The sequence below is a fragment of the Nerophis lumbriciformis genome, linkage group LG29 (genome assembly GCF_033978685.3).
Source record: "Nerophis lumbriciformis linkage group LG29, RoL_Nlum_v2.1, whole genome shotgun sequence".
Classification (NCBI taxonomy): domain Eukaryota; kingdom Metazoa; phylum Chordata; class Actinopteri; order Syngnathiformes; family Syngnathidae; genus Nerophis; species Nerophis lumbriciformis.
Window position 1 is genome coordinate 20,017,205 of NC_084576.2, and position 27,189 is coordinate 20,044,393.

The window sequence follows — 27,189 nt, forward strand, 5'->3', positions numbered from 1 at the left end:
ATATCAATTTAAGGGCTTTTGTATTTACAACCATTTTTCAAGATTTATTTGATAATTTGAAAGCATTAAGCCAATGGGAAAATGTAGGTTTTACTTTCAGAAATCGACAATGATGGATAAAAAATTTAGCTTGAAGCATAATAATATTGACGAGCATTTTCTTTGTTTTGTATGGCGTTCCCGGCCCCGGCAGGTCACCTCCCAACCACCAGGTGGCGGTAAGCATAGAGCCCGCAAATTTTAAAATGGTCTTTGTTTTTTGAGTTTTTTTTAATTTTTAATTTTTTATTGAACAATTGTACAAACAAACATATATTCAGAATGTACACAAAATCTAAGGCACTTTCATCATAACAATTTTCAACATCCACCAGCTTGAGCAATTATTGTCTTTAACAAAAAAATGTCAAGGAAAGCAAATAAAAGCACATACAAATAGAATATAAAAAAAAGTAAAAAAAACTTAAATAAATAATAAAAAATAGGATGAGATGCAAAATACAAAGAAAAAATGGCTAATCTAAATTATTTTATATTTCTCCAATAAAGATATCAATTTAAGGGCTTTTGTATTTACAACCATTTTTCAAGATTTATTTGATAATTTGAAAGCATTAAGCCAATGGGAAAATGTAGGTTTTACTTTCAGAAATCGACAATGATGGATAAAAAATTTAGCTTGAAGCATAATAATATTGACGAGCATTTTCTTTGTTTTGTATGGCGTTCCCGGCCCCGGCAGGTCACCTCCCAACCACCAGGTGGCGGTAAGCATAGAGCCCGCAAATTTTAAAATGGTCTTTGTTTTTTGAGGTTTTTTTAATTTTTAATTTTTTATTGAACAATTGTACAAACAAACATATATTCAGAATGTACACAAAATCTAAGGCACTTTCATCATAACAATTTTCAACATCCACCAGCTTGAGCAATTATTGTCTTTAACAAAAAAATGTCAAGGAAAGCAAATAAAAGCACATACAAATAGAATATAAAAAAAGTAAAAAACTTAAATAAATAATAAAAAATAGGATAAGATGCAAAATACAAAGAAAAAAAATATAAATTATTTTATATTTCTCCAATAAATATATCAATTTAAGGGCTTTTGTATTTTTAACAATTTTCCAAGATTTAATTGATCATTTGAAAACATTAAGGCAATGGGAAAATGTAGGTTTTACTTTCAGAAATCGACAATGATGTATAAAAAATGTAGCTTGAAGCATAATAATATTGACGAGCATTTCTATGTTACCATCATTTAAAATTTTTGAATGGTCTTTGTTTTGTATCGCGTTCCCGGCCCCGGCAGGTCACCTCCCAACCACCAGGTGGCGGAACGCACAGAGCCCGCAAAGTTTAAATGGTCTTTGTTTTGGACGCGTTTCCCTGCCCCCCATCGCAAAATTGGAAGCCGTAAAAATGTACGACAGGTATGTCAAATTCTCTCGGCACGTTTGATCCTTCCAGGTGTATTCTCGGGTTAAAGTCGTCGGTTAGTCCTCAACGTTGACAGCCAGTGAGCCACATTGTCCGCTGATGTTTTTCTGGCGTTAGCCGCGTCGCAGAGCCGCTGTTGTTGGGAACTGCTAAAACAATTACCGTGAAGACCAAATGAATCTTGATGTTTTTCCTAAGTAAGCCATCAGTTAATATGGAGGACAAAGAGTTTACACCACTGACGGTACCCACGGATTATTTTCAGCAGTGGTGAGTTGTTGCTGCAGGAAAGTCGTGGAATGTCATCTTCTTGATTTTACATTTTCGCTGTTTTTATTCCTCACGACAAGGATTATGTTCATGCATGTTAAACATCTTACTATTTACCTTCTTGCACTTCTTCTCGCACTTTCACTTGCTGCAGGCTTGAAACGCATGTTTGATTTGTGGCTGCAAAAACATCACCATTGTTCTGTGCATTATTTCAGTGCAACTTTTTTTTTGCAGGTTTATTCTCATATCATCAAAGTTGAACTTTTTGAACAGAAAACTTGTATTGTCCCTGGATTTATGCACAGACCAAACACAACAGGGGTGTCCGAAGCTCGCCCCGCAGCACATCTTTGTGATCCATGGGTGCCCAAACTTTTACCACACTGACTACGTTTACACTGCAGGCCAAAGTGGCCCAGATTGGATTTTTTAGAAATCTGATAGCTGGCAGTTTAGTTTACTATAAAAACGTGGTATTTATCAAATTCCAGTATAAACGCACACCGGCCCCAATGTGGCCTCGACATCGCTTGCATGTGCAGTTCGATAAAGTGAAAACAAAGGAAGTTGACAGGATTCCATAAATGAACAAAATAAAATAAAAGTTGCCACACCTTTAAAAATTAGTGGGTTTTTTTTACGTGAAAATAAATTACAGTAATATAATGTATGGATGAATATATATGCAATATATTGCCAAAAGTATTTGGCCACCTGCCTTGACTCACATATGAACTTGAAGTGCCATCCCATTCCTAACCCATAGGGCATACTTGCCAACCCTCCCGTTTTTCCCGGGAGACTCCCGAATTTCAGTACCCCTCCCGAAAATCTCCCGGGGCAACCCATCCATCCATTTTCTACCGCTTATTCCCTTCGGGGTCGCGGGGGGCGCTGGAGCCTATCTCAGCTACAATCGGGCGGAAGGCGGGGTACACCCTGGACAAGTCGCCACCTCATCGCAGGGCCAACACAGATAGACAACCATTCTCCCGAATTTCTCCCGATTTCCACCCGGACAACAATATCGGGCCTTAAAGGCACTGCCTTTAGCGTCCTCTACAACCTGTCGTCACGTCCACTTTTCCTCCATACAAACAGCGTGCCGGCCCAGTCACATAATATATGTGACTTTTACACACACACACAAGTGAATGCAAGGCATACTTGATCAATAGCCATACAGGTCACACTGAGGGTGGCCGTATAAACAACTTTAACACTGTTACAAATATGCGCCACACTGTGAACCCAACCCAAACAAGAATGACAAACACATTTTGGGAGAACATCCGCACCGTAACACAACAGAACAAATATCCAGAACCCCTTGCAGCACTAACTCTTCCGGGAAGCTATAATATACACCCCGCGCTACCACCAAACCCCCCCCCCAACCCCAACCCCGCCCACCTCAACCTCGCCCCACCACCTCAAGGTCGGCAAGTATGCCATAGAGTTCAATATGATGTCGCTCCACCTTTTGCAGCTATTACAGCTTCAACTCTTCTGGGAAGGCTGTCCACAAGGTCGCGGAGTGTGTTTATAGGAATTTTCCACCATTCTTCCAAAAGCGCATTGGTGAGGTCACACACCGATGTCGGTCGAGAAGGCCTGGCTCTCAGTCTCCGTTCAAATTCATCCCAAAGGTGTTCTATCGGGTTCAGGTCAGGACTCTGTGCAGGCCAGTCAAGTTCATCCATACCAGACTCTGTCATCCATGTCTTTATGGACCTTGCTTTGTGCACTGGTGCACAGTCATGTTGGAAGAGGAAGGGGCCCGCTCCAAACTGTTCCCACAAGGTTGGGAGCATGGAATTGTCCAAAATGTTTTGGTATCCGGGAGCATTCAAAGTTTGTTTCACTGGAACTAAGGGGCCAAGCCCAACTCCTGGAAACACAACCCCACACCATAATTCCTCCAACAAATTTCACACGCGGCACATTGCAGTCCGAAAAGTACAGTTCTCCTGGCAACCTCCAAACCTTCCGTCGGCTTGCCAGATAGAAAAGCGTGATTCATCACTCCAGAGAAGGCGTCTCCACTGCTGTAGATTCCAGTGGCGACGTGCTTTACACCACTGCATCCGACGCTTTGCGTTGGTCTTGGTGATGTATGGCTTAGATACAGCTGCTCGGCCATGGAAACCCATTCAATGAAGCTTTTTGCATACTGTACGTGAGCTAATTGGAAGGTCACATGAAGTTTGGAGCTCTGTAGCAACTGACTGTGCAGAAAGTCGGCGACCTCTTTGCACTATGCGCTTCAGCATCCGCTGACCCCTCTCTGTCAGGTTACATGGCCTACCACTTTGTGGCTGAGTTGCTGCTGTTCCCAAACTCTTCCAATTTCTCATAGTAAAAGCCGACAGTTGACTTTGGAGTATTTAGGAGCGAGGAAATTTCACGACTGGACTTGTAGCACAGGTGGCATCCTATGACAGTTCCACGCTGGAAACCACTGAGCTCCTGAGAGCGGCCCATTCTTTCACAAATGTTTGTGGAAACAGTCTCCATGCCTAAGTGCTTGATTTGATACACCTGTGGCCGGGCCAAGTGATTAGGACACCTGATTCTGATCATTTGGATGGGTGGTCAAATACTTTTGGCAATAAATGTGTGTGTATATATATATATATATTTACACACATATATATTTGGGAGGATTCTAATCTTTTTTTGGCTGGTCAGTAGAAAATTCTGCCGTCGAAAAAAATTTGTATCTCACCGAAACCGGATGTTGTGATGGAGGATCTAGTTCCGCTGGGGGGGACACGTTTTCCCCCGCGCAGCCCAATAACCTAGCTCGCCCAAAGCTGACGTAAAAGTTGCATTTCCGTTCGTACTGAAGTCACATTTGAAAAGATTTGATTCGAATCAGGTTCAGACTACTTCCCGATGGCCCCGTTTTGACTTAGATTTAGACTTAGACTTCGACAAACTTTAATGATCCACAAGGGAAATTGTTCCACTGCACACCAAGTGACACAGATCAGAATTTTTAAAAGCTCCAAAGTGCTTCAAATCTGATATTTTTGCATCAGATACAGGCCACTTCAGGAGGTAGTCCGAATCCGATTGGAATCTGATCTTTTCAAATTTGACTTCAGTCTAAATGCAATGTGACTTTTTCGTCAGCTTTGGGCGAGCTACGTCCCACCGGAAAGACGTTCATTACAACATCTGGTTTCTGTGAACAAAGTCTATTGAAGACGACCAAATTTTTGGTGCATCACTTGTCAATAGTGCGCACATGATAGTATATGTAATATATTAATTTATATTTTGATGCTGAAGAAATAGCGATTGTTAAAGGAATTGACGCTGTGGCACATTTGCTTACATGTAAGTTGAAAAATAAAGCTCCCGTAGATCCACGCTGATGTCAGTGTCTCTTCTAATTAACAGCCATTAAAAGGTTAGAGGCCTCCTAAATATATTACACTATTTATATTTAGAGATGTCCGATAATGGCTTTTTTGCCGATATTGTCCAACTCTTAATTTCCGATTCCGATATCAACCGATACCGATATATACAGTCGTGGAATTAACACATTACTATGCCTAATTTTGTTGTGATGCCCCGCTGGATGCATTAAACAATGTAACTTTACCATGAATTGATTAACGTGGACCCCGACTTAAACAGGTTGAAAAACTTATTCGGGTGTCACCATTTAGTGGTCAATTGTACGAAATATGTACTGTACTGTGCAATCTACTAATAAAAGTTTCAATCAATCAATCAAAAACAAGGTTTTCCAAAATAAGAGAACAACTTCAACTCCAGTTATGGAAAAAAGTGCCAACATGGCACTGCCATATTTATTATTGAAGTCACAAAGTGCATTATTTTTTTTAACATGCCTCAAAACAGCTTGGAATTTGGGACATGCTCTCCCTGAGATAATCCGAATACCCACTACAACTATGGGAAATACTATACTTTGACTTTCACAAAGTGCATTATTTAAAAAATGTTTTAAACATTCCTCAAAACAACAGCTACAAAAACAATGAAGGCACACAGCTTCAGTCCAGAGTATACTAGAGCATACTTGCCAACCTTGAGACCTCCGAATTCGGGAGATAGGGGGGCGGGGTTGGGTTGGGGGGGCGGGGTTTGGTGGGAGCGGGGGGTGTATATTGTAGCGTCCCGGAAAAGTTAGTGCTGCAAGGGATTCTGGGTATTTGTTCTGTTGTGTTTATGTTGTGTTACGGTGCAGATGTTCTCCCGAAATGTGTTTGTCATTCTTGTATGGTGTGGGTTCACAGTGTGGCGCATATTTGTAACAGTGTTAAAGTTGTTTATACGGCCACCCTCAGTGTGACCTGTATGGCTGTTGATCAATTATGCCTTGCATTCACTTGTGTGTGTGTGTGTAAAAGCCGCATATATTATGTGACTGGGCCAGGACGCTGTTTGAATGGAGGAAAAGCGGACGTGACGACAGGTTGTAGAGGACGCTAAAGGCAGTGCCTTTAAGGCACGCCCCCAATAATGTTGTCCGGGTGGAAATCGGGAGAATGGTTGCCCCGGCAGACTTTCGGGAGGGGCACTGAAATTCGGGAGTCTCCCGGGAAAATCGGGAGGTTGAAACCGATACCGATAATTTCCGATATTACATTTTAAAGCATTTATATTATTATCGGACATCTCTATTTAAATTCATTCATACATTATATTACTTTAACACATTTTCACGTGAAAATAAATGAAATACACAGAGGACATAAGTAAAGGAAATTTAATGAGCTCAAATAAATGAGGCTTAATGATGCAATATGTACATACAGCTAGCCTAAACAGCATTGCAGTCATGCACTGACCAAATATGCCTGATTATCACTCCACACAAGTCAATAACATCAACAAAGCTCACCTTTGTGCATTCACGCACAGCATAAAACGTTTGGTGGACAAAATGAGACAAAGGAGTGGCATAAAACACGTCTTTCTGTGGCAGCGTCGGAGAAAGTTGCACATGTAAACAAACCGTCGCGTCACAGTCCATACAACTACGGTGTGTTCATAGAACCGCCGAAATTAGTAGGACATAACGTCGCTCGACAAACACTCCCAGAAGTGAAGCATAAATACAAACATATTAAACAGTGGGCTTTCTAATAATCAAGAAGGTTTCTGTCATGTTTGCCCTTCTACAGAAACCATATTAAAACATAAAATATATTTTTCCCCCCATCTTTTTTCCATTTTCATACATTTTTTAAAAAGCTCCAGGAGCCACTAGGGCAGAGCGGCTCTAGAGCCGCGAGAGTTGCCGACTCCCGGCCTAAAATATGAATACAAAGTCACTGATTGGGCAACACGGATCCCTCCTGCTGTGTTGTCTTATTCTCTGGCAGACCAGGTGCATTTATAATAGGTTTATGAGCAAGGGCGACCAAACTTCCTGGTAGCCTGGATAACTTTTCTGTAATGAACTCGCAGCATTTGTGGAAGAAGTTTGGACACCGTCGCGATGCGACGACATAAAAATCAAACCACTGCACGTATGTTTTGTACCCATCTTCACACACACCCTTTAAACGCCGCACGTGGAGAATCGGTAGCATTCCGAGCCGTCACCTGCTCCTCCTCTCGTCGTCAGGTACCAGTCGAGCCAGCAGCACCCGGAGGTGCACCATGTGATGTCCTACCACTACGGCGAAGGCCCGAGAGACGAGCCCGTCATGGCCGAGCTGTCCGTCCACAGGGAGACGCCGCACTGCCAGGAGCAGGTGTACCACAACTTCTCCGCCGCAGACAACTACCCGGAATCAGCCTATCAGCAAAGTGCCATCGAGCAGCAGCATCCTGCATACCCGCAGCATCCTCAGCAGCCACACACGGTGCAACAACAACAACAACAACAACAACAAGAATCGTTTCAACACACATGGCAGCAACATCAGCCTCACTATCAGGACACGATACAACAGCAGGAGACAAACGTTTATCAACAACCTCCGCCTGCTGCTCCGCCTCAAGGTAAATGAGCAAACAGGAAGTATGTTTATACAACAGAGGTGTAGCGGTTCGTTTGCGGTACGTTCTAAAAATACTATAACAAAAAAACATTAAAAAGCGGTGAAATGTAACAAGAAAAAATCTCAATGTTGACTATAATAACATAAAGCTGCTATGTAGGCTGTTTTTTTTCTTAAAATTGTCATTGCTTCAAAAATAATAATTAATCATATTTTTATTTTAATGTTATGAATTATTGACCTATTAAAGGCTCCAATTACTTCACATCAAATAGGCCAAGGAAATATATTTTTAGAAAAATATTGCATATTTTGTGTGTTTGCCAAATAAAACTAAAGTTTTGTACGACAAAAAGGGCATTAAACAGACCAAAAAAGTAATTTAAAATAATACAACTTTGTAAACAACGGCTGGATCTCAAAGTGGATCTAGACTGATTTAAGCGTTAAAAATAAAGGAGATATAAAATAATGTAAATATTCCACTTTAAAATATTCTTTTAGAAAAAAATTGTGTTTGCCCCCCAAAAAACCTAAGTGTATGTATAATGCCTTTTTTGACAAAATGAAGTTTTGTTTTGGCATAAAGGGCATTAAAAAACAAAAAAAAGGGGGGAAAAAAATTATAAAAACTTATCATTGACGGCTCGATCTCAAAGTTGATCAAGAGATTCAAGCCCTGAAAGTAAAAAAAATATATTTATGACTCATTTTTAACACTTGGACCCCTTAAAAAAAACTGTCGTTACTCAAAAAATTAATAAAAATTAGTGTTACGAATTATTGACCAATTGAAGACTACAATTACTTTGAAATATTTTATTTAGGAAAAAATTTGCATTTTTTTTGTGTTCATGAATGTTTGCCATACAAAACTAGTTTTGTATGGCAAACAAGGGCATTCATTAAACAAAAAATAAATAATAAAATAATAAACAATTATAATCGAAGGTTAGGTCTCAAAGTTGATCTTAACTGAATTAAGGTTTAAAAGCAAAAAAAATTATAATAATGTATGAGTTATTCTTAACATTTGGATCTTTGACAATTTCAGTGTTTTTTTTTTTTTTTTTTTAACTGTCATTGGTCAAAAAATAATAATGAATTATCATAATCATGAACCATGGACTTATTGAAGGGTTCCAATTCAAAAATATTGCACTTTGAAATATATATATTTTTAATTTTGCATGTTTTGTTTGCCATAAAATAAGTTTTGTATGACAAAAAGGGCATTAAACAAACAAAAAACAAAATTGTAAAAAAAACAAAACACAACTTTTGATCGACAGGTAGATCTAAAAAATGATCTAATGATTTAAGCGTTGAAAGTAAAAAAAATAAATAATAATATATGACTTATTTTTAACACTTTTGGATCCCTAAAATTTTTAGCAGGATTTTAAAACAATACTGCCATTTCTAAAATAATGATTTAAAATCAATTTAATTTTTATTGATCTATCAAAGGCTCCAATTACTTCACACCAAATAATCCTCTTTGAAAATTTTTTGGGGAAAAAGTTTTGTGTGATTGCCATAAAATATTTTTATTTTAGTTTTGCATGACTAAAAGGGCATTAAAAAACAAACAAAACATTAAAAAAAATAATAAAACCCATAATCGACAGCGAGATCTCAAAGTTGATTTAAACTGATTTAAGTGTTAAAAGTAACAAAATAATGTGATTTTTTTAAACACTTTTGGATCATTAAACATTTTAGAAGGATTAATTTAAAAAAAATCATTGCTCAAAAAATAATAATGATGGATCAAAATCAATGTTATAAATTATTGACCTATTGAAGGCTCCAATCAATTCACATCAAATATTTCACTTTGAAATACTTTGTTAGAAAAAAATTGCATATTTTGTGTTAAACAAACAAAAAAAACATTAAAAATCATTAAAATGTAATAATAATAATCAATGACGTTGAATGTAAAAAAAAATTATGTATGGTTTATTTATTTTAGATACACATTTAAGTGGAATTTAAGAAAAACAAAACAAAACAACCTGTCATTGGAATTAAAATTAATGTTATGAATTATTGACCTATTAAAGGCTCCAATTACTTCATATCAAATATTAATTCCGCTTACAAATTATTTGGGGAGAAAACTGTTTTTTTTTAAAACAAAAAGGGCATAAAAAAAAAAAAAAAAAAAAAGTATGTCGACTGATAGATCTAAAGTTGATCTAGAGATTTAAGCTTTGGGGGGAAAAAAATTGTTTTTTTTAGAAAAACATTTGCATATTTTGTGTTTGCCATGAAAAATTTTAATATTGTATGAAAAGGGAATTACACGAACAAAGGAAGAAAAAAACCGTAAATAAATAATAAAAACTTAAAACCGACGGCGAGATCTCAAAGTTGATCCAGATTGATTTAAGCGTTTAAAGTAAAACAAATAATGTATGACTTCTTTTTAACACTTTTGGATCCCGGAGAAATTTAGTAGGATTTCTTTTTTCAACTCTTTGCTCAAAAAATAATAATAATGGATCAAATCAAAGTTATGAATTACTGATATATTGAAGGCTTCAACATCAAATATGTCACTTTAAAATATTATTTTAGAAAAAATTTGCAGAGTTTGTGTTTGCCCCCAAAAAAACCTAAGTGTATGTATAATGCCCTTTTTGACAAAACAAAGTTTTGTTTTGGCATAAAGAGCATTAAAAAAACAAAAAAAAAGGTTTAAAAAAAAAAAGTATAAAAACTTATCATTGACAGCTCGATCTCAAAGTCAAGAGATTTAAACCCTGAAAGTAGAAAAAAAATGTATGACTTATTTTTAACACTTGGACCCCTTAAATTTTAGTGGGATTAAAAAAAACTGTCGTTGTTAAAAATGAATCAAAATTAATGTTACGAATTATTGACCAATTGAAGACTACAATTACTTCAAATATTCCACTTTGAAATATTTTATTTAGAAAAAAAATTGCATTTTTTGTGTTCATGAATGTTTGCCATACAAAACTTGTTTTGTATGGCAAACAAGGGCATTCATTAAACAAAAATAATAATAAAATAATAAACAATAATAATCGAAGGTTAGGTCTCAAAGTTGATCTTGACTGATTTAAGGTTTAAAAGCAAAACAAATTATAATAATGTATGACTTATTTTTAACACTTGGATCTTTGACAATTTCAGTGTTTTGTTTTTGTTTTTTTTAACTGTCATTGGTCAAAAAATAATTAATTATCATAATCATGAACCGTGGATTTATTGAAGGGTTCCAATTCAAATATTGCACTTTGAAATATATATGTTTTTAATTTTGCATGTTTTGTGTTTGCCATAAAAAACTAAGTTTTGTATGACAAAAAGGACATTAAATAAACAAAAAACAAAACTGTAAAAAAAACACAACTTTTGATCGACAGGTAGATCTAGAAAATGATCTAATGATTTAAGCGTTGAAAGTAAAAAAAAAAATTAATAATGTATGACTTATTTTTAACACTTTTGGATCCCTAAAATTTTTAGCAGGATTTAAAAACAATACTGCCATTTCTAAAAAAATATATATAATGATTAAAAATCCATTTAATTTTTATTGATCTATCAAAGGCTCCAATTACTTCACACCAAATAATCCTCTTTGAAAAAATGTTTTTGAAAAAGTTTTATGTGATTGCCATAAAATATTTTTATTTTAGTTTTGCATGACTAAAAGGGCATTAAAAAACAAACAAAACAAAAAAAACCATAAAAAAATTATAAAGTAAACTTATAATCGACGGCAAGATCTCAAAGTTGATTTAAACTGATTTAAGTGTTAAAAGTAACAAAATAATGTATGACTTATTTTTAACACTTTTGGATCATTAAACATTTTAGAAGGATTAATAAAAAAACATCATTGCTCAAAAAATAAAAATGATGGATCAAAATCAATGTTATAAATTATTGACCTATTGAAGGCTCCAATCAATTCACATCAAATATTCCACTTTGAAATACTTTTTTAGAAAAAAATTGCATGTTTTGTGTGTTTGCCATAAAAAAAATGTTTTGTATGACAAACAGGGCATTAAACAAACAGAAAAAATCATTAAAATGTGATAATAATAATCAATGACGTTGAATGTAAAAAAAATAAATAAAAAATAATGTATGGTTTATTTCTTTTAGATACACATTTAAGTGGGATTTAAGAAAAAAACAAAAAACAACCTGTCATTAGAATTAAAATTAATGTTATGAATTATTGACCTATTAAAGGCTCCAATTACTTCATATCAAATATTCCGCTAACAAAATAATTTGGGGAGATAACTGTTTTTTCTTTAACAAAAAGGGCATAAAACATTTTTTTTTTTTAAAGTATGTCGACTGATAGATCTAAAGTTAATCTAGAGATTTAAGCTTTGGAAAACTGAACGATATCAAAATGATTGATTGTTCAGTGTGCGGCCCTCAGTGGCTAAGGTTATTCACCCATGCTAACGGCACATTACCGCTTTGCCCCCGGCAGCGGTGACGCCGGTGAAGAAGAAGCGCGGCCGTCCGCCCAAGAACCAGAGCGACAGAGGGACGGTCAAAGAGGAGGAGGACGACCAGCGGGAGCAGGCGAAGAAGGCCAAAAGGATTCTCAACCGCTTCAACGGCATGTCAGTGGCTGAGGTTATGGCCAAAACGCTGCCCGACGTTATTACCGGCAATCTTGACATTTTGATCGTGAGTTGTAAAGAGCCCTTTGAAGAAGCGCACGAGCCACGCGTGCGTCTCGCCGGCTTTCTGTCTGAAGGGCTTGGCTGTGTCTCAAATGGAACACTTCAATAAGTGTACTAGTGTGCACATTTCAGGTTCTCAGCGCGCTCATTTAGAATTCATTCCATCCAATCGCAGAAATTTCCCGCTTTTTCTTCTTCTCTCCTTTTTATAATATATATATATATAATATAATATAATTAGCCCCTCCCCTTCGGCTGTGTCCGTTACCGCAAACGCCCCAGTTTGAGTGTCCGCATCGCAGTGTGAGCGCATATAGGCACTCAGAGTGCTAAGTGTAAGTGCGTTAATGTGCCAATTGAGACACAGCCTGTCTGGGGTTTTATTTATTTATTTATATATTTATTTATATATTTTTTGGTCTGTTTCCATGGTAACCGCCTTACGTTTCTCCTCAGATTGGAATCAACCCGGGACTGTTGTCGGCCTACAAAGGACACCACTACCCCAACCCCGGGAACCATTTCTGTACGTAGAAATGGAATTACTGTAACTATCCTCATTATGTTTCTCGTTCATGGTGCTTTTATCACGGATTAATCACTGAATTATTCAACGTTTTTTTTAAAACTCAACCATGGCTGCGCAAAATGAAAGTGAATTAGTTTTCCCCGAAAATTGTCACATGGTTCTTTGTAATATTGATGTTGTATTTATTAAAATAAATTGTATGATTAAAAAAATGGGGAATATATAAAAACAAATGTTAAATTGTAATTATTAAAAAAAAATATTTTGAAATAATTATAATTAAATGTTAAAAATGTGTGTGTATTTATTGTAATATATTATAAACAACATTAAAAAAAAAAATGTAGAAGTTATAAAAAAAAATTGAAATAATTATAATTAAATGTTAAAAATGTGTCTGCATTTTTTGTAATATATTATAAAACAATGTTTTAAAAAATTAATAAATTTTTTTTTTTTTAAATCTTTGAAAGGTAATCATTAAAAACATATTTTGAAATAATTATAATTAAATGTTAAAAATGTGTTTGTAGTTTTTTAGGGCGGTACTGCTCGGTTGGTAGAGCAGCCGTGCCAGCAACTTCAGGGTTCCAGGTTCGATTCCCGCTTCTGCCATCCTAGTCACTGCCGTTGTGTCCTTGGGCAAGACACTTTACCCACCTGCTCCCAGTGCCACCCACACTGGTTTAAATGTAACTTAGATAATGGGTTTCACTATGTAAAGCGCTTTGAGTCACTAGAGAAAAAGCGCTATATAAATATAATTAACTTCACTTCACAATAGATTATATAATTTAAAAAAAAATGTATTTGTAGTTTAAAAAAAAATAGATTATATAATTAAAAAATAAATTTAAAATATGAAGAAATGATCAAAAAAATTAAAAGGTAATTGTTAAAAAAAATATTTTGAAATAATTATAATTAAATGTTAAAAATGTGTGTGTATTTTTTGAACATATATAATTAAAAAAATGAAGAAATTATAAAAAACATTTTTTAAAAGGTGATAATTGAAAAATTATTTTGAAACAATTATAATTAATGTTAGAAATGTGTGTATTTCAAAAAAATAGATTATCTAATAAAAAAAATATATATATATTTTTTAATCTATAAAGAAAATGTTACACATTTATTTCGAAATAATTATAATTAAAGTATAAATATTCATAAAGTAGTTAATAACTTTTTAACATATATAATTCAATTAAAAATAACATTTACGAACTTAGTTGGTTCTTAAAACAATGTGAATATGAATAATGGGTTCCAGCCTCGACAAAAGTCCATATTTTAGTGACGGTTTGTACACTTTGAACACAATATAAAGTGCTATACAGTCCCCTGAACTGTCCCCTTGGTGCCTTCACAAACGATAAGAAACTACAGAAATCCTTAACTTTAACAACCACATTGCTACAGTAATACTTTTTGTTTTTTAAAGCAAAATCCACTTACAGTACATTAACATCGGAAAAGGAGGAACTCACAAGAGGAGAGAAAGGAGCAGACAGAGGGGGAGGAGGGAACGGGTGGTCGGGGAGGGTGTGTGTGTGTGTGTGCTCTTGGAAGAGACGTCGCCAAACGAGAGGTAGTCTGCTTTGGCTTTTTTTCTCTCTCAGAAAAGTCTGTTGGCTAGCGAGCTTCTTCAATCACTTCAGTATGAGAGGGCACAAAATGGCTGCAAATGATTGAATGAAGCATCCATACACGGAAGCATATCAGGCCCGATCAAAAATGTTTGTAAACCGGAAAGCTGGCAAATACAGGCGTTTGAAAAATCGAGGTCGTGCTGTGGATTTCATTTATAAATCAAACCAGATTAATTAGACTTAGACTTAGACAAACTTGAATGATCCACAAGTGAAATTGTTCCACACAGTAGCTCAGTTACGAAAGATGGAAAGGATAAGGATGGAAAGGATAATGCACACAAAGGCACAAAAAGTGGGTGAAAACAAAATATATAAAGTAGACTCAAAATGTACCATAGTAGCAATATAAAATAAAACATATATGTAATATTTACATATTATATATACAGTATATAATATATACTGATATATTATATTATTATATAATATATACAATATATAAAACATCCCAATTACGGTAACATGTACAATATTACAGTATATGTAACAGCTGCAGCATAAAATAAAGAGTATTACAAAATTACACTTTTGAATTGGATCAATCAGGATTCATCAAAGGTTATTTCTCGCTTTCATAATTTAAATGAGCTTAGAGCTCAATATTTGGACACAAATGCAATTTTGTTGTCAGAATCTCATACGGGAACAATCTTTTTAATGTTTTACTTGAATGCGCGTCATTATTTGCTCAAAACTTGGCAACAGTTTTATCTAAAGTCCAGTCGGGGTTTATTTTTAATTGAAATTTGCGGTTAATATAATGGAGCATTTACAGTCACAATAATTTAAGTGAATAATGCAATATTTTTTTGTGAGGCATCACGAGAGTTACCTTGTTATTTTTGACAGTCCTATTTATTATATATTTGTTATTAATGGTACAAATCACGACACCCTGTAAAATAGCTGTGGACACTTAAAAAATCCTTTCTATCTGGAGGGAATGAGACCTTTGTGTGTTTGTCCGCAGGGAAATGTCTGTTTCTGTCTGGCTTCACTGAGCAGCAGCTCAACTACATGCATGACGAGAGCCTGCCGGAGAAATACGGGATAGGATTCACCAACATGGTGGAAAGGACCACACCCGGCAGCAAGGACCTCTCCAGGTGATATACACCTGCCGCCAACGAAAACGGCAAACACAGATGATGCCTTTACTTTAGAGGTCCGATTATCGGGACTGATATTTGGCATTTTTATACATACATCGGTATCGGCCTTTTTTATTTTTATTTTTTTTACAGCTACAACAGAACTACATTAACAAATACAATATATACACATATGGTACCATCATTTAGTATGTATAAAATAGTGATGCAGATAGTAATAACCACTGCTCAAGCCCTGCATTAGAAAAGTTCCCTTTTTTCCCCCGCAGCACAATCGAATCGAATCGTGTGGAGACCAAAGATTCCCTGCTCTATTAAGAAGTATTGATTTTGAGTCGGGATTTGTTTTGAATCGAATCGTTACTCCCAAGAATTGAATCGGATCGTGTGGAGCCCAAAAATTCACAACTCCATTAAGAAGTATTAATTTTGAGTCGAGAATCGTTTTGAATCTAATTGTTACCCCAAAGAAACGGATCAAATCCTGTGGAGCCCAAAGATTCCCTGCTCTATTAAAAAGTATTGATTTTGAGTCGAGATCGTTTTGAATCGAATCGTTACCCCAATAAATCGAATCGAATCGTGTCACGCCCAAAAATTCACAACTCCATTAAGAAGTATTGATTTTGAGTCGAGAATCGTTTTGAATCTAATCGTTACCCCAAAGAATCGCATCAAATCGTGTGCCGCCCAAAGATTCCCTGCTCTATTAAAAAGTATTGATTTTGAGTCGAGAATCGTTTTGAATCGAATCGTTACTCCCAAGAATTGAATCGAATCGTGTGGAGCCCAAAGATTCACAACTCTATTAAGAAGTATTGATTTTGAGTCGGGAATAGTTTTGAATCGAATCCTTACCCCCAAGAATCGAATCGAATCGTATGGAGCCCAAAGATTCACAACCCTATTAAGAAGTGTTGATTTTGAGTCTGGAATCGTTTTGAATCGAATCCTTACCCTCAAGAATCGAATCGAATCAAGTGGCGCCTGAAGATTCACAACCCTATTAAAAAGTATTGCTTTTAAGTCGAGAATCGTTTTTGGATTGGACCGTTACCCCAAGAAATCGAATCGAATCGTGTGGAGCCCAAAGATTCCCATCTCTATTAAAAAGTATTGATTTTGAGCCGATAATCGTTTTGAATCGAATCGTTACTCCCAAGAATCGAATCGAATCGTGTGGAGCCCAAAGATTCACAACTCTATTAAGAAGTATTGATTTTGAGCCGATAATCGTTTTGAATCGAATCGTTACTCCCAAGAATCGAATCGAATCGTGTGGAGCCCAAAGATTCACAACTCTATTAAGAAGTATTGATTTTGAGTCGAGAATCGTTTTTGGATTGGACCGTTACCCCAAGAAATCGAATCGAATCGTGTGGAGCCCAAAGATTCCCATCTCTATTAAAAAGTATTGATTTTGAGCCGATAATCGTTTTGAATCGAATCGTTACTCCCAAGAATCGAATCGAATCGTGTGGAGCCCAAAGATTCACAACTCTATTAAGAAGTATTGATTTTGAGCCGATAATCGTTTTGAATCGAATCGTTACTCCCAAGAATCGAATCGAATCGTGTGGAGCCCAAAGATTCACAACTCTATTAAGAAGTATTGATTTTGAGTCGATAATCGTTTTGAATCGAATCGTTACTCCCAAGAATCGAATCGAATCGTGTGGAGCCCAAAGATTCACAACTCTATTAAGAAGTATTGATTTTGAGTCGATAATCATTTTGAATCTAATCGTTACTCCCAAGAATCGAATCAAATCGTGTGGAGCCCAAAGATTCACAACTCTATTAAGAAGTATTGATTTTGAGTCGATAATCGTTTTGAATCGAATCGTTACTCCCAAGAATCGAATCGAATCGTGTGGAGCCCAAAGATTCACAACTCTATTAAGAAGTATTGATTTTGAGTCGATAATCATTTTGAATCTAATCGTTACTCCCAAGAATCGAATCAAATCGTGTGGAGCCCAAAGGTTCACAACTCTATTAAGAAGTATTGATTTTGAGTCAATAATCGTTTTGAATCGAATTGTTACTCCCAAGAATCGAATCAAATCGTGTGGAGCCCAAAGATTCACAACTCTATTAAGAAGTATTGATTTTGAGTCGATAATCGTTTTGAATAGAATCATTAACCCCAAGAATCGGATCAAATCGTGTGGAGCCCAAAGATTCCCTGCTCTATTAAGAATTATTGATTTTGAGCCGATAATCGTTTTTGAATCGAATCGTTACCCCAATAAATCGAATCGAATCGTGTCACACCCAAAAATTCACAACTCCATTAAGAAGTATTGATTTTGAGTCCAGAATCGTTTTGAATCTAATCGTTACCCCAATAAATCGAATCGAATCGTGTGCCGCCCAAACATTCACAACTCCATTAAGAAGTATTGATTTTGAGTCGAGATTCGTTTTGAATCAAATCGGTACTCCCAAGAATCGAATCGGATCATGTAGAGCCCAAAGATTCACAACCCTATTAAGAAGTATTGATTTTGAGTCGAGAATCATTTTGAATCGAATCCTTACCCTCAAGAATTTAATCATATCATGTGGCGCCCAAAGATTCACAATCCTATTAAAAAGTATTGCTTTTGAGTCGAGAATCGTTTTTGAATCAAATCGTTACCCCAATAAATCGAATCGAATCGTGTCACGCCCAAAAATTCACAACTCCATTAAGAAGTATTGATTTTGAGTCGAGAATCGTTTTGAATCTAATCGTTACCCCAACCCCAAAGAATCGCATCAAATCGTGTGGAGCCCAAAGATTCACAATCCTATTAAAAAGTATTGCTTTTGAGTCGAGAATCGTTTTTGAATCAAATCGTTACCCCAATAAATCGAATCGAATCGTGTCACGCCCAAAAATTCACAACTCCATTAAGAAGTATTGATTTTGAGTCGAGAATCGTTTTGAATCTAATCGTTACCCCAAAGAATCGCATCAAATCGTGTGGAGCCCAAAGATTCCCTGCTCTATTAAAAAGTATTGATTTTGAGTCGAGAATCATTTTGAATCGAATCGTTACTCCCAAGAATTGAATCGAATCGTGTGGAGCCCAAAGATTCCCTGCTCTATTAAAAAGTATTGATTTTGAGCCGATAATCGTTTTGAATCGAATCGTTACTCCCAAGAATCGAATCAAATCGTGTGGAGCCCAAAGATTCACAACTCTATTAAGAAGTATTGATTTTGAGTCGATAATTGTTTTGAATCGAATTGTTACGCCCAAGAACGCGATTCGAATCGTGTGGAGCCCGAAGATTCACAACTCTATTAAGAAGTATTGATTTTGAGTCAGGAATAGTTTTGAATCGAATCTTTACCCTCAAGAATTGAATCATATAGTGTGTAGCCCAAAGATTCACAACCCTATTAAGAAGTATTGATTTTGAGTCGAGAATCGTTTTTCAATCAAATTGTTACCCCAAGAAATCGCATCGAATCGTGTGGCACCCAAAAATTCACAACTCCATTAAGAAGTATTGATTTTGAGTCCAGAATCGTTTTGAATCTAATCGTTACCCCAAAGAATCGGATCAAATCGTGTGGAGCCCAAAGATTCCCTGCTCTATTAAAAAGTATTGATTTTGAGCCGATGATCGTTTTGAATCGAATTATTACACCCAAGAAATCGAATCGAATCGTGTCACGCCCAAAAATTCACAACTCCATTAAGAAGTATTGATTTTGAGTCCAGAATCGTTTTGAATCTAATCGTTACCCCAAAGAATCGGATCAAATCGTGTGGAGCCCAAAGATTCACAACTCTATTAAGAAATATTGATTTTGAGTCGAGAACCGTTTTGAATAGAATCGTTAACTCAAAGAATCGGATCAAATCGTGTGGAGCCCAAAGATTCCCTGCTCTATTAAAAAGTATTGATTTTGAGTCGAGAATCATTTTGAATCGAATTGTTAGCCCCAAGAATCGAATCAAATGGTGTGGAGCCCAAAGATTCACAACTCTATTAAGAAGTATTGATTTTGAGTCGATAATCGTTTTGAATCTAATCGTTACCCCAAAGAATCGGATCAAATCGTGTGGAGCCCAAAGATTCCTTGCTCTATTAAAAAGTATTGATTTTGAGCCAATAATCGTTTTGAATCGAATCATTACACCCAAGAAATCGAATCGAATCGTGCGGCGCTCAAAAATTCACAACTCCATTAAGAAGTATTGATTTTGCGTGGAGAATCGTTTTGAATCTAATCGTTACCCCAAAGAATCGCATCAAATCGTGTGGAGCCCAAAGATTCCCTGCTCTATTAAAAAGTATTGATTTTGAGTCGAGAATAATTTTGAATCGAATCGTTACTCCCAAGACTCGAATCGAATGGTGTGGAGCCCAAAGATTCACAGCCCTACTAGATCGCTTCTTTTCTTTTTCATCCCAGTAAGGAGATCCGCGAAGGAGGCCGACAGCTCCTCGAAAAACTCCAAAGATACAAGCCACGGATCGCCGCTTTTAACGGAAAAGGTACGTAACGAGATGGTCACTTGTCGCCTGTTTGTCACGAAACGTTTCCAATTGTATTTTATCAGGCATTTATGAAATCTTCTGCAAAGAAATCTTCGGCGTGAAGGCAAAGAATCTGGAGTTTGGTCTGCAGCCCCACAAAATCCCAGACATTGAAACGGTACGTTGGACAGGGAATGAATGCACAGGAACTTGACTCATCGTCCATGACCCCGGCGTGTTTCCTCACGCAGGTTTGCTACTTGATGCCGTCCTCAAGCCCGCGCTGTGCCCAGTTTCCACGTGCACAGGACAAGGTGCACTTCTACATCAAGCTGAAGGAGCTGCGCGACCAGATGAAGGGAGATGCAGCCACCGGCCACGATGTGCTGGAGACCGAGTACTCCTTCGACCTGCTCCAGGCTAAAGGTAGACAGGCCCTACATGGGTTGTACGGTACACCGGTACTTATAAGACGCATGGGAGTCAACACACACACACAGAGCGCTTACAAGCAGAGACAGAAGAGGGAGAAGGAACGTATTTTGGCATAAAACTAACGATAAAGGTGAAACTATAAACACTGACGCGTCGCTCTGTAAGAAGTGCTTTAAAACATAGCTGGCGGCTAACGTGCCTTCACAGTGTTTTAGCTTCTTCTAAATCACCAATCCTCGCCTCCATGGCGACAAATAAAGTATGTTTCTTACAAGTATCATCCCTGCAGGACGGGGAATAGATAAAGATGCTTCACCACACACCGTAGGAGGATAAAATAGCTAACCGCTAACAGAAAGCTAGCGCTTCTGAATGTAAACAAACGACAGCACGAGTTTTCATATTAAATTTAAATACCCAGAAGTTATTATCTTGTGGACAGCATGAGAAACTCAGGTCAGTCAGCGACCATGACGTGAACTTTTTTGACAATGCACTCACATCATTTACTTATATGACCCAATCCAAACAACCTTTCCTAGTCATGGCGCAGTGTGAAAGCCGATCTGTTTACTTTGCAAATAAGTAAACATTTTCAAAGGAATACAACCGGCGGAGGCACTTTCTGACGAAACATCCGCATTTCTATGTTCGGCCCCTGTGTCCTTGGGCTCTTGAAACTGCGGACCTCTTTTCGATGTGGTTAAATAACCCTGGTTTAGGGCTTGCAACTGCAAATTCTTGGTCACCTCTAGTCGATACTACGACGATTACATCGATATTTTTTTTATCATCACAAACTCATATCATGGACAATCCTGCCCACCCACTCCACCTGACAATTAAGGGACAACTGAGCTCATACTCCAACAGGCTCCTTCAGCCTCCTTCCCGCACTGTGCGATTCAAGAACTCCTTCATGCCGCACTCCATCCAGCTGTATAATCACTCGCCATACAGCAATAGATGATATCTGCCTATTACCTGACACCTGACATGTCAGCTACTTATCTTTGTTTTTAATGTCTATTTTCTATTTTCTGCTGGATCTACTCTCTATTTTATGCTGCTGCTGTCACATATACTGTATATACTGTAATATTGTACATGGTCATTGGTATATATTGTATATATGTTATAGACATAATATAATATATCTGTATATATAATATACTGTACACATATTATGTATATATGCGTATATATGTTAGATTCTATATTGCTATATTTAGTCTATTTATACCTGCATTGTCCTTTCCATCCTTACATTTTCCATCATTGTAACTGAGCTACTGTGTTGAACAATTTCCCTGGTGGATCATTAAAGTTTGTCTAAGTCAAACTCTTTAGTCACTTTTGTTATTGTTTATAAACTCAGGAAATACGTCCCTGAATGGACACAGAAGAACTTTAATTATGACCAATGTATGACCCTGTAACTGCTTGGTATTGGATTTATACCAACATTTGTAGTTTATGCAAAGTAACCAAACAACAGAAGAATAAGTGATTATTAAATTTTAACAGAAGTGTAGATGGAACATGTTAAAGCAGAAAGTAAGCAGATATTAACAGTAAATGAGCAAGTAGATTATTAATCTATCATAATTTTGACAAAATAATAGAATGGGAAATGACACAATATGCATACGTCAGTGGACAAATTAGGAGCCTTTATTTGCTTACTTGCTACTAAAAGACAAGTTATTTAGTAAGTTTACTATCTTATTTAATGCAAAAAAAATGGTATTACAATAAAAAACATACGTTTATTGTCGCATAAGATTTTCTGTTAAAATAAGGCCAATAATGACATTTTTTGTGGTCCCCTTTATTTTGAAAAGTATCGAAATCCATTTTGGTACCGGTACCAAAGTACTGGTATCGGGACCACACCATTCCCTACTTAACCTTTATTGATTAGTTTCACACCGCAGGTTATTTCATTTGTACTTTTGAATTGCCGGGCCGCTGACTTCTATCTGCGTTTGTTCTACAGAAGACGCAAAGAGGATCGCCATCAAGGAGGAGCAGATGGACCCCGAGTACGAAAGCTGTAGCGGAGGGCATGAGAACGTGAGGCAAAGCGGCAACTTCTACAACTGAAGTCGGCATGGATCCGTCGCGTCCACAGCTGGAGTTGAATGAAAATACAGTTTACTGTGGGACTTTAGTGTAGTGCACTGAGGACTTGACCGCACACGACTGTTGGATTCTTCTCCCACACTGTGCATGTACTGTACTAGGCGTTATATTTCCCCCTATTTATTGCATTTGGTATCATTTATTTGACTTATTTTTGTACTGTATTTTGAAATAATGGAATTTTATGTATGATCATTTGTGTAAACAAGTAATTCGACTCCACAATTTCTAATCTGTTTACACAACTATTAAATTCTTCGTTATGGAGATCCATGTTTTTCGTTGGTGGGGAATGATTGCATTCATCATGTCTTCTTTAAATATTATGGATTTTTACCTAATCTCTAACTCAGGGGGTCTGCAACCCAAAATATTAAAAGAGCCATAAAATCTGTCTGGAGCTGCAAAAATTCAAAGTCTTATATAAGTGTTATAATGAAGGCAACACATGGTGTAAGTGTTTATATTAGCTATATTAGCCTACTATCAAAATGTGTCGCAGGCTGACGTAAATCTTTGTTGACAGAAATGTTGAAATGTAATTAATTTATTCTACACATTTTTACAACTTTGGAAAACATTAGTAAAACTTAGAATGGCCAAAGGTATAGATGTGTGTGTCCAAGTAAAAGGAAACGTCAGGTTGTCTTCTTCTAATGGATATATTACAATCTTTGGCAAGCTGGTTAATGTTTGCTGTGGTCTGGAACAACATGGCACACAAACAACTATCAGAAATGCTGTATGTTTTACATACAGATAATGTGTCCCGAGACAGGCAAATATAAATTAAATACACAGAGACCATAAGTAAAGGAAATTGAATGAGATCAAATATACCCACAAACGAGTCATAATGATGCAATATGTACATAGAGTTAGCCTAACTAGCATGTTAGCATTGATTAGCCTGTAGTCATGCACTGACCAAATATGCCTGATTAGCACTCCAACAAGTCAATAACATCAACAAAGCTCACCTTTGTGCCTTTACTCACAGCATAAAAAGTTTGGTGGACAAAATGAGACAAAGGAGTGGCATAAAACACGTCTTTCTGTGGCAGCGTCAGAGAAAGTTGTACATGTAAACAAACTATGAGTTCAAGGTCCGCAGGAATTAGGACAAAACGGTGCTCGCCAAATACTCTCATCACTGAAGTATGTTTTAATATAAACAGTAGGATTTCTGACAATTAGGGAGGTTTGTGTCATGTTTGTCCTCCTACAGAAATCCTATTAAAAATATATATTTACATTTTTACCCCACCTTTTTCCATTTTCATACATTTTAGGGCGGCGCTAAAGAGCCGCATGCTCTAATATATTCTAAGAGGTTTTATTTAAAAAAATAAAAACTTTTCAATGCTATAATGGGCAAATCTTTTTTTTTTTTTTTTCTTCGCAATTTTAAAATATTTTGGATGACTTTTTTGTTATTGAACAATTCAACACACAAACAATATATATTTACAATATACAAACAAATGAAGGCACTTCCAAATCACGAGATTAAGCAATCAACATCTTTATACAAACAAAATGCTAAAGAAAGTAGAGTAAGACCCAATACAAAAAGATTTGAAAAAAATAAATACAAATATATAGTATAAATAAATAATACAAACGATTGGGCTTATCTAAAACAACTTGAATTCCTCTAAAATATGTGGACAAGATTTTATTTTTATTTTTATTTTTTAATAAACAACAAACATACATTTACAATGCACACAACAGTCAAGGCACTTTCAACATCAGCGAAACATGTCAAGGAAAGAAAACAAAAGCAAATACAGATAGAGTATTAAATAATAAAAATAAAGATACATTAATTAAAAAAAAGACAAAAAGGGCTACCTAAATCACTTGAAATGTTTTTAACATAGATATCAATTTAAGGGCTTTTGTACCCTTAATCATCCTCCAAGATTTGATTGATAGTTGTAAACCGTTAGGCCAATTAGAAAATGTAGGCCTTACTTTCATAAATCTACATTTATGTAGAAAATGTTTTGCCTGGAGAAATATTGAGAATCATTTCTATGTTACAGTCGTTTATACAAATACCAAATTTGATATCTTTTATAGAGAATGGGGACATCTCCACACCCTTGTCTCTCAGCCAATCTCTGATCTCCTCCCAAAGCACAATGTACAATATCACATTCCACAAACAGATGATTGACAGCCTACAGCTCCACATATTTAACAGCCACCAACCTCCATGTTAAATTTAAGTTTAAAAAAAAATCCTTTGAAGGGTATATTCCAATAATAATTTCAAATTGTATTTCTTTGATTTTGGGAAGAATTGGGTAAAATATGTGGACAAGTGAGTTGTACCATAGACATCTTATAAGTAAACGCGGCATCGAGCGCTACTGCCTACTGGCGCTGACGTGACGCGCGGCCGCCATCTTGGAGTGGTGATCCGCTCCACTCAGTGCAATTCATTTGGCAGGAGCAATGAACTGTCAGCGCATTTAATTCATTTTACCTCACTGAATACCACTGATTTTCACGCGGTTTTTTGTCATACGTGTAGCAATGATAAAGGACACATGTTTTGGCGTGTTATAGTATTCATAGTTTGCTTAACAGTAATAGAATATTCTTATATGCTATAAGTGACCAGACGTTCGAGATCAAAAACGGTCAGCTATTTTTAAGTTCAAGAAACAATATGATTGGGTTATATATACATGCGTATATCCTACATAAAAATTGGGTTGGAAAGCTAGACTAAATTTAGACTTGTATAATACTGTATAGCCACTGTCCATCTGATTGCCTAGTTAGCTAACATATATCCTCCCCCCGCCCCCCCTCCACACACACAATCTGGACTGTGGTCCTAACTTTTACCCCTGTTGGCTTTTACAATCTTTATCTTCATCATTTATTTCAACTTTATGTTATTCAAGTATGACATTTTTAAATGTAATTAATTTCATTTACCTCGGATTCAGGAGGAACAGTGTGGTTTTCGTCCTGGTCGTGGAACTGTGGACCAGCTCTATACTCTCGGCAGGGTCCTTGAGGGTGCATGGGAGTTTGCCCAACCAGTCTACATGTGCTTTGTGGACTTGGAGAAGGCATTCGACCGTGTCCCTCGGGAAGTCCTGTGGGGAGTGCTCAGAGAGTATGGGGTTTCGGACTGTCTGATTGTGGCGGTCCGCTCCCTGTATGATCAGTGTCAGAGCTTGGTTCGCATTGCCGGCAGTAAGTCGGACACGTTTCCGGTGAGGGTTGGACTCCGCCAAGGCTGCCCTTTGTCACCGATTCTGTTCATAACTTTTATGGACAGAATTTCTAGGCGCAGTCAAGGCGTTGAGGGGATCCGGTTTGGTGGCTGCAGGATTAGGTCTCTGCTTTTTGCAGATGATTTGGTCCTGATGGCTTCATCTGGCCAGGATCTTCAGCTCTCACTGGATCGGTTCGCAGCTGAGTGTGAAGCGACTGGGATGAGAATCAGCACCTCCAAGTCCGAGTCCATGGTTCTCGCCCGGAAAAGGGTGGAGTGCCATCTCCGGGTTGGGGAGGAGATCTTGCCCCAAGTGGAGGAGTTCAAGTACCTCGGAGTCTTGTTCACGAGTGAGGGAAGAGTGGATCGTGAGATCGACAGGCGGATCGGTGCGGCGTCTTCAGTAATGCGGACGCTGTATCGATCCGTTGTGGTGAAGAAGGAGCTGAGCCGGAAGGCAAAGCTCTCAATTTACCGGTCGATCTACGTTCCCATCCTCACCTATGGTCATGAGCTTTGGGTTATGACCGAAAGGACAAGATCACGGGTACAAGCGGCCGAAATGAGTTTCCTCCGCCGGGTGGCGGGGCTCTCCCTTAGAGATAGGGTGAGAAGCTCTGTCATCCGGGGGGAGCTCAAAGTAAAGCCGCTGCTCCTCCGCATCGAGAGGAGCCAGATGAGGTGGTTCGGGCATCTGGTCAGGATGCCACCCGAGCGCCTCCCTAAGGAGGTGTTTAGGGCATGTCCGACCGGTAGGAGGCCACGAGGAAGACCCAGGACACGTTGGGAAGACTATGTCTCCCGGCTGGCCTGGGAACGCCTCGGGATCCCCCGGGAGGAGCTGGACGAAGTGGCTGGGGAGAGGGAAGTCTGGGCTTCCCTGCTTAGGCTGCTGCCCCCGCGTCCCGACCTCGGATAAGCGGAAGAAGATGGATGGATGGATGGATGGATGGATTAATTTCATTTACCATCAATTCTATTATGGTCATACTCTTGTTTGCTAGCGGCTACGATATCAGTACTATTGAAGATCTTTGCTCCTTCTCAACTCTGTGGTAATATTCTTTTCACAAAATACAACCAATAGTACGTTAATGTTAAATCTTACTTGTGAAAAGCAATCCCCCGATTCCTATTTTCAACAGTCCGCTCATTTGAGCAGGAAAAGGCTTAACATCATC

At 37.2% G+C, this 27,189-nt stretch overlaps 1 protein-coding gene across 3 annotated transcripts; it reads left to right on the forward strand.

Moving 5' to 3' along the window:
• The first annotated feature begins 1,321 nt into the window (after positions 1-1,321).
• Positions 1,322-23,123, forward strand: LOC133572110 (G/T mismatch-specific thymine DNA glycosylase-like). Of its 3 annotated transcripts, none has more exons than XM_061924819.1 (9): positions 1,322-1,427; positions 7,331-7,710; positions 12,205-12,407; positions 12,860-12,929; positions 15,561-15,696; positions 20,120-20,202; positions 20,268-20,362; positions 20,436-20,610; positions 22,619-23,120. In XM_061924819.1, coding segments are annotated over exons 1-9 (1,251 nt in total). In that variant the 5' UTR covers positions 1,322-1,425; the 3' UTR covers positions 22,726-23,120. The 3 variants fall into 3 exon arrangements, with proteins under 3 accessions (XP_061780803.1, XP_061780802.1, XP_061780804.1); XM_061924818.1 differs by having other exon boundaries at positions 1,326-1,436; XM_061924820.1 differs by lacking the exon at positions 1,322-1,427 and adding an exon at positions 1,628-1,713 and having other exon boundaries at positions 22,619-23,123.
• The last annotated feature ends 4,066 nt before the right edge of the window (positions 23,124-27,189 follow it).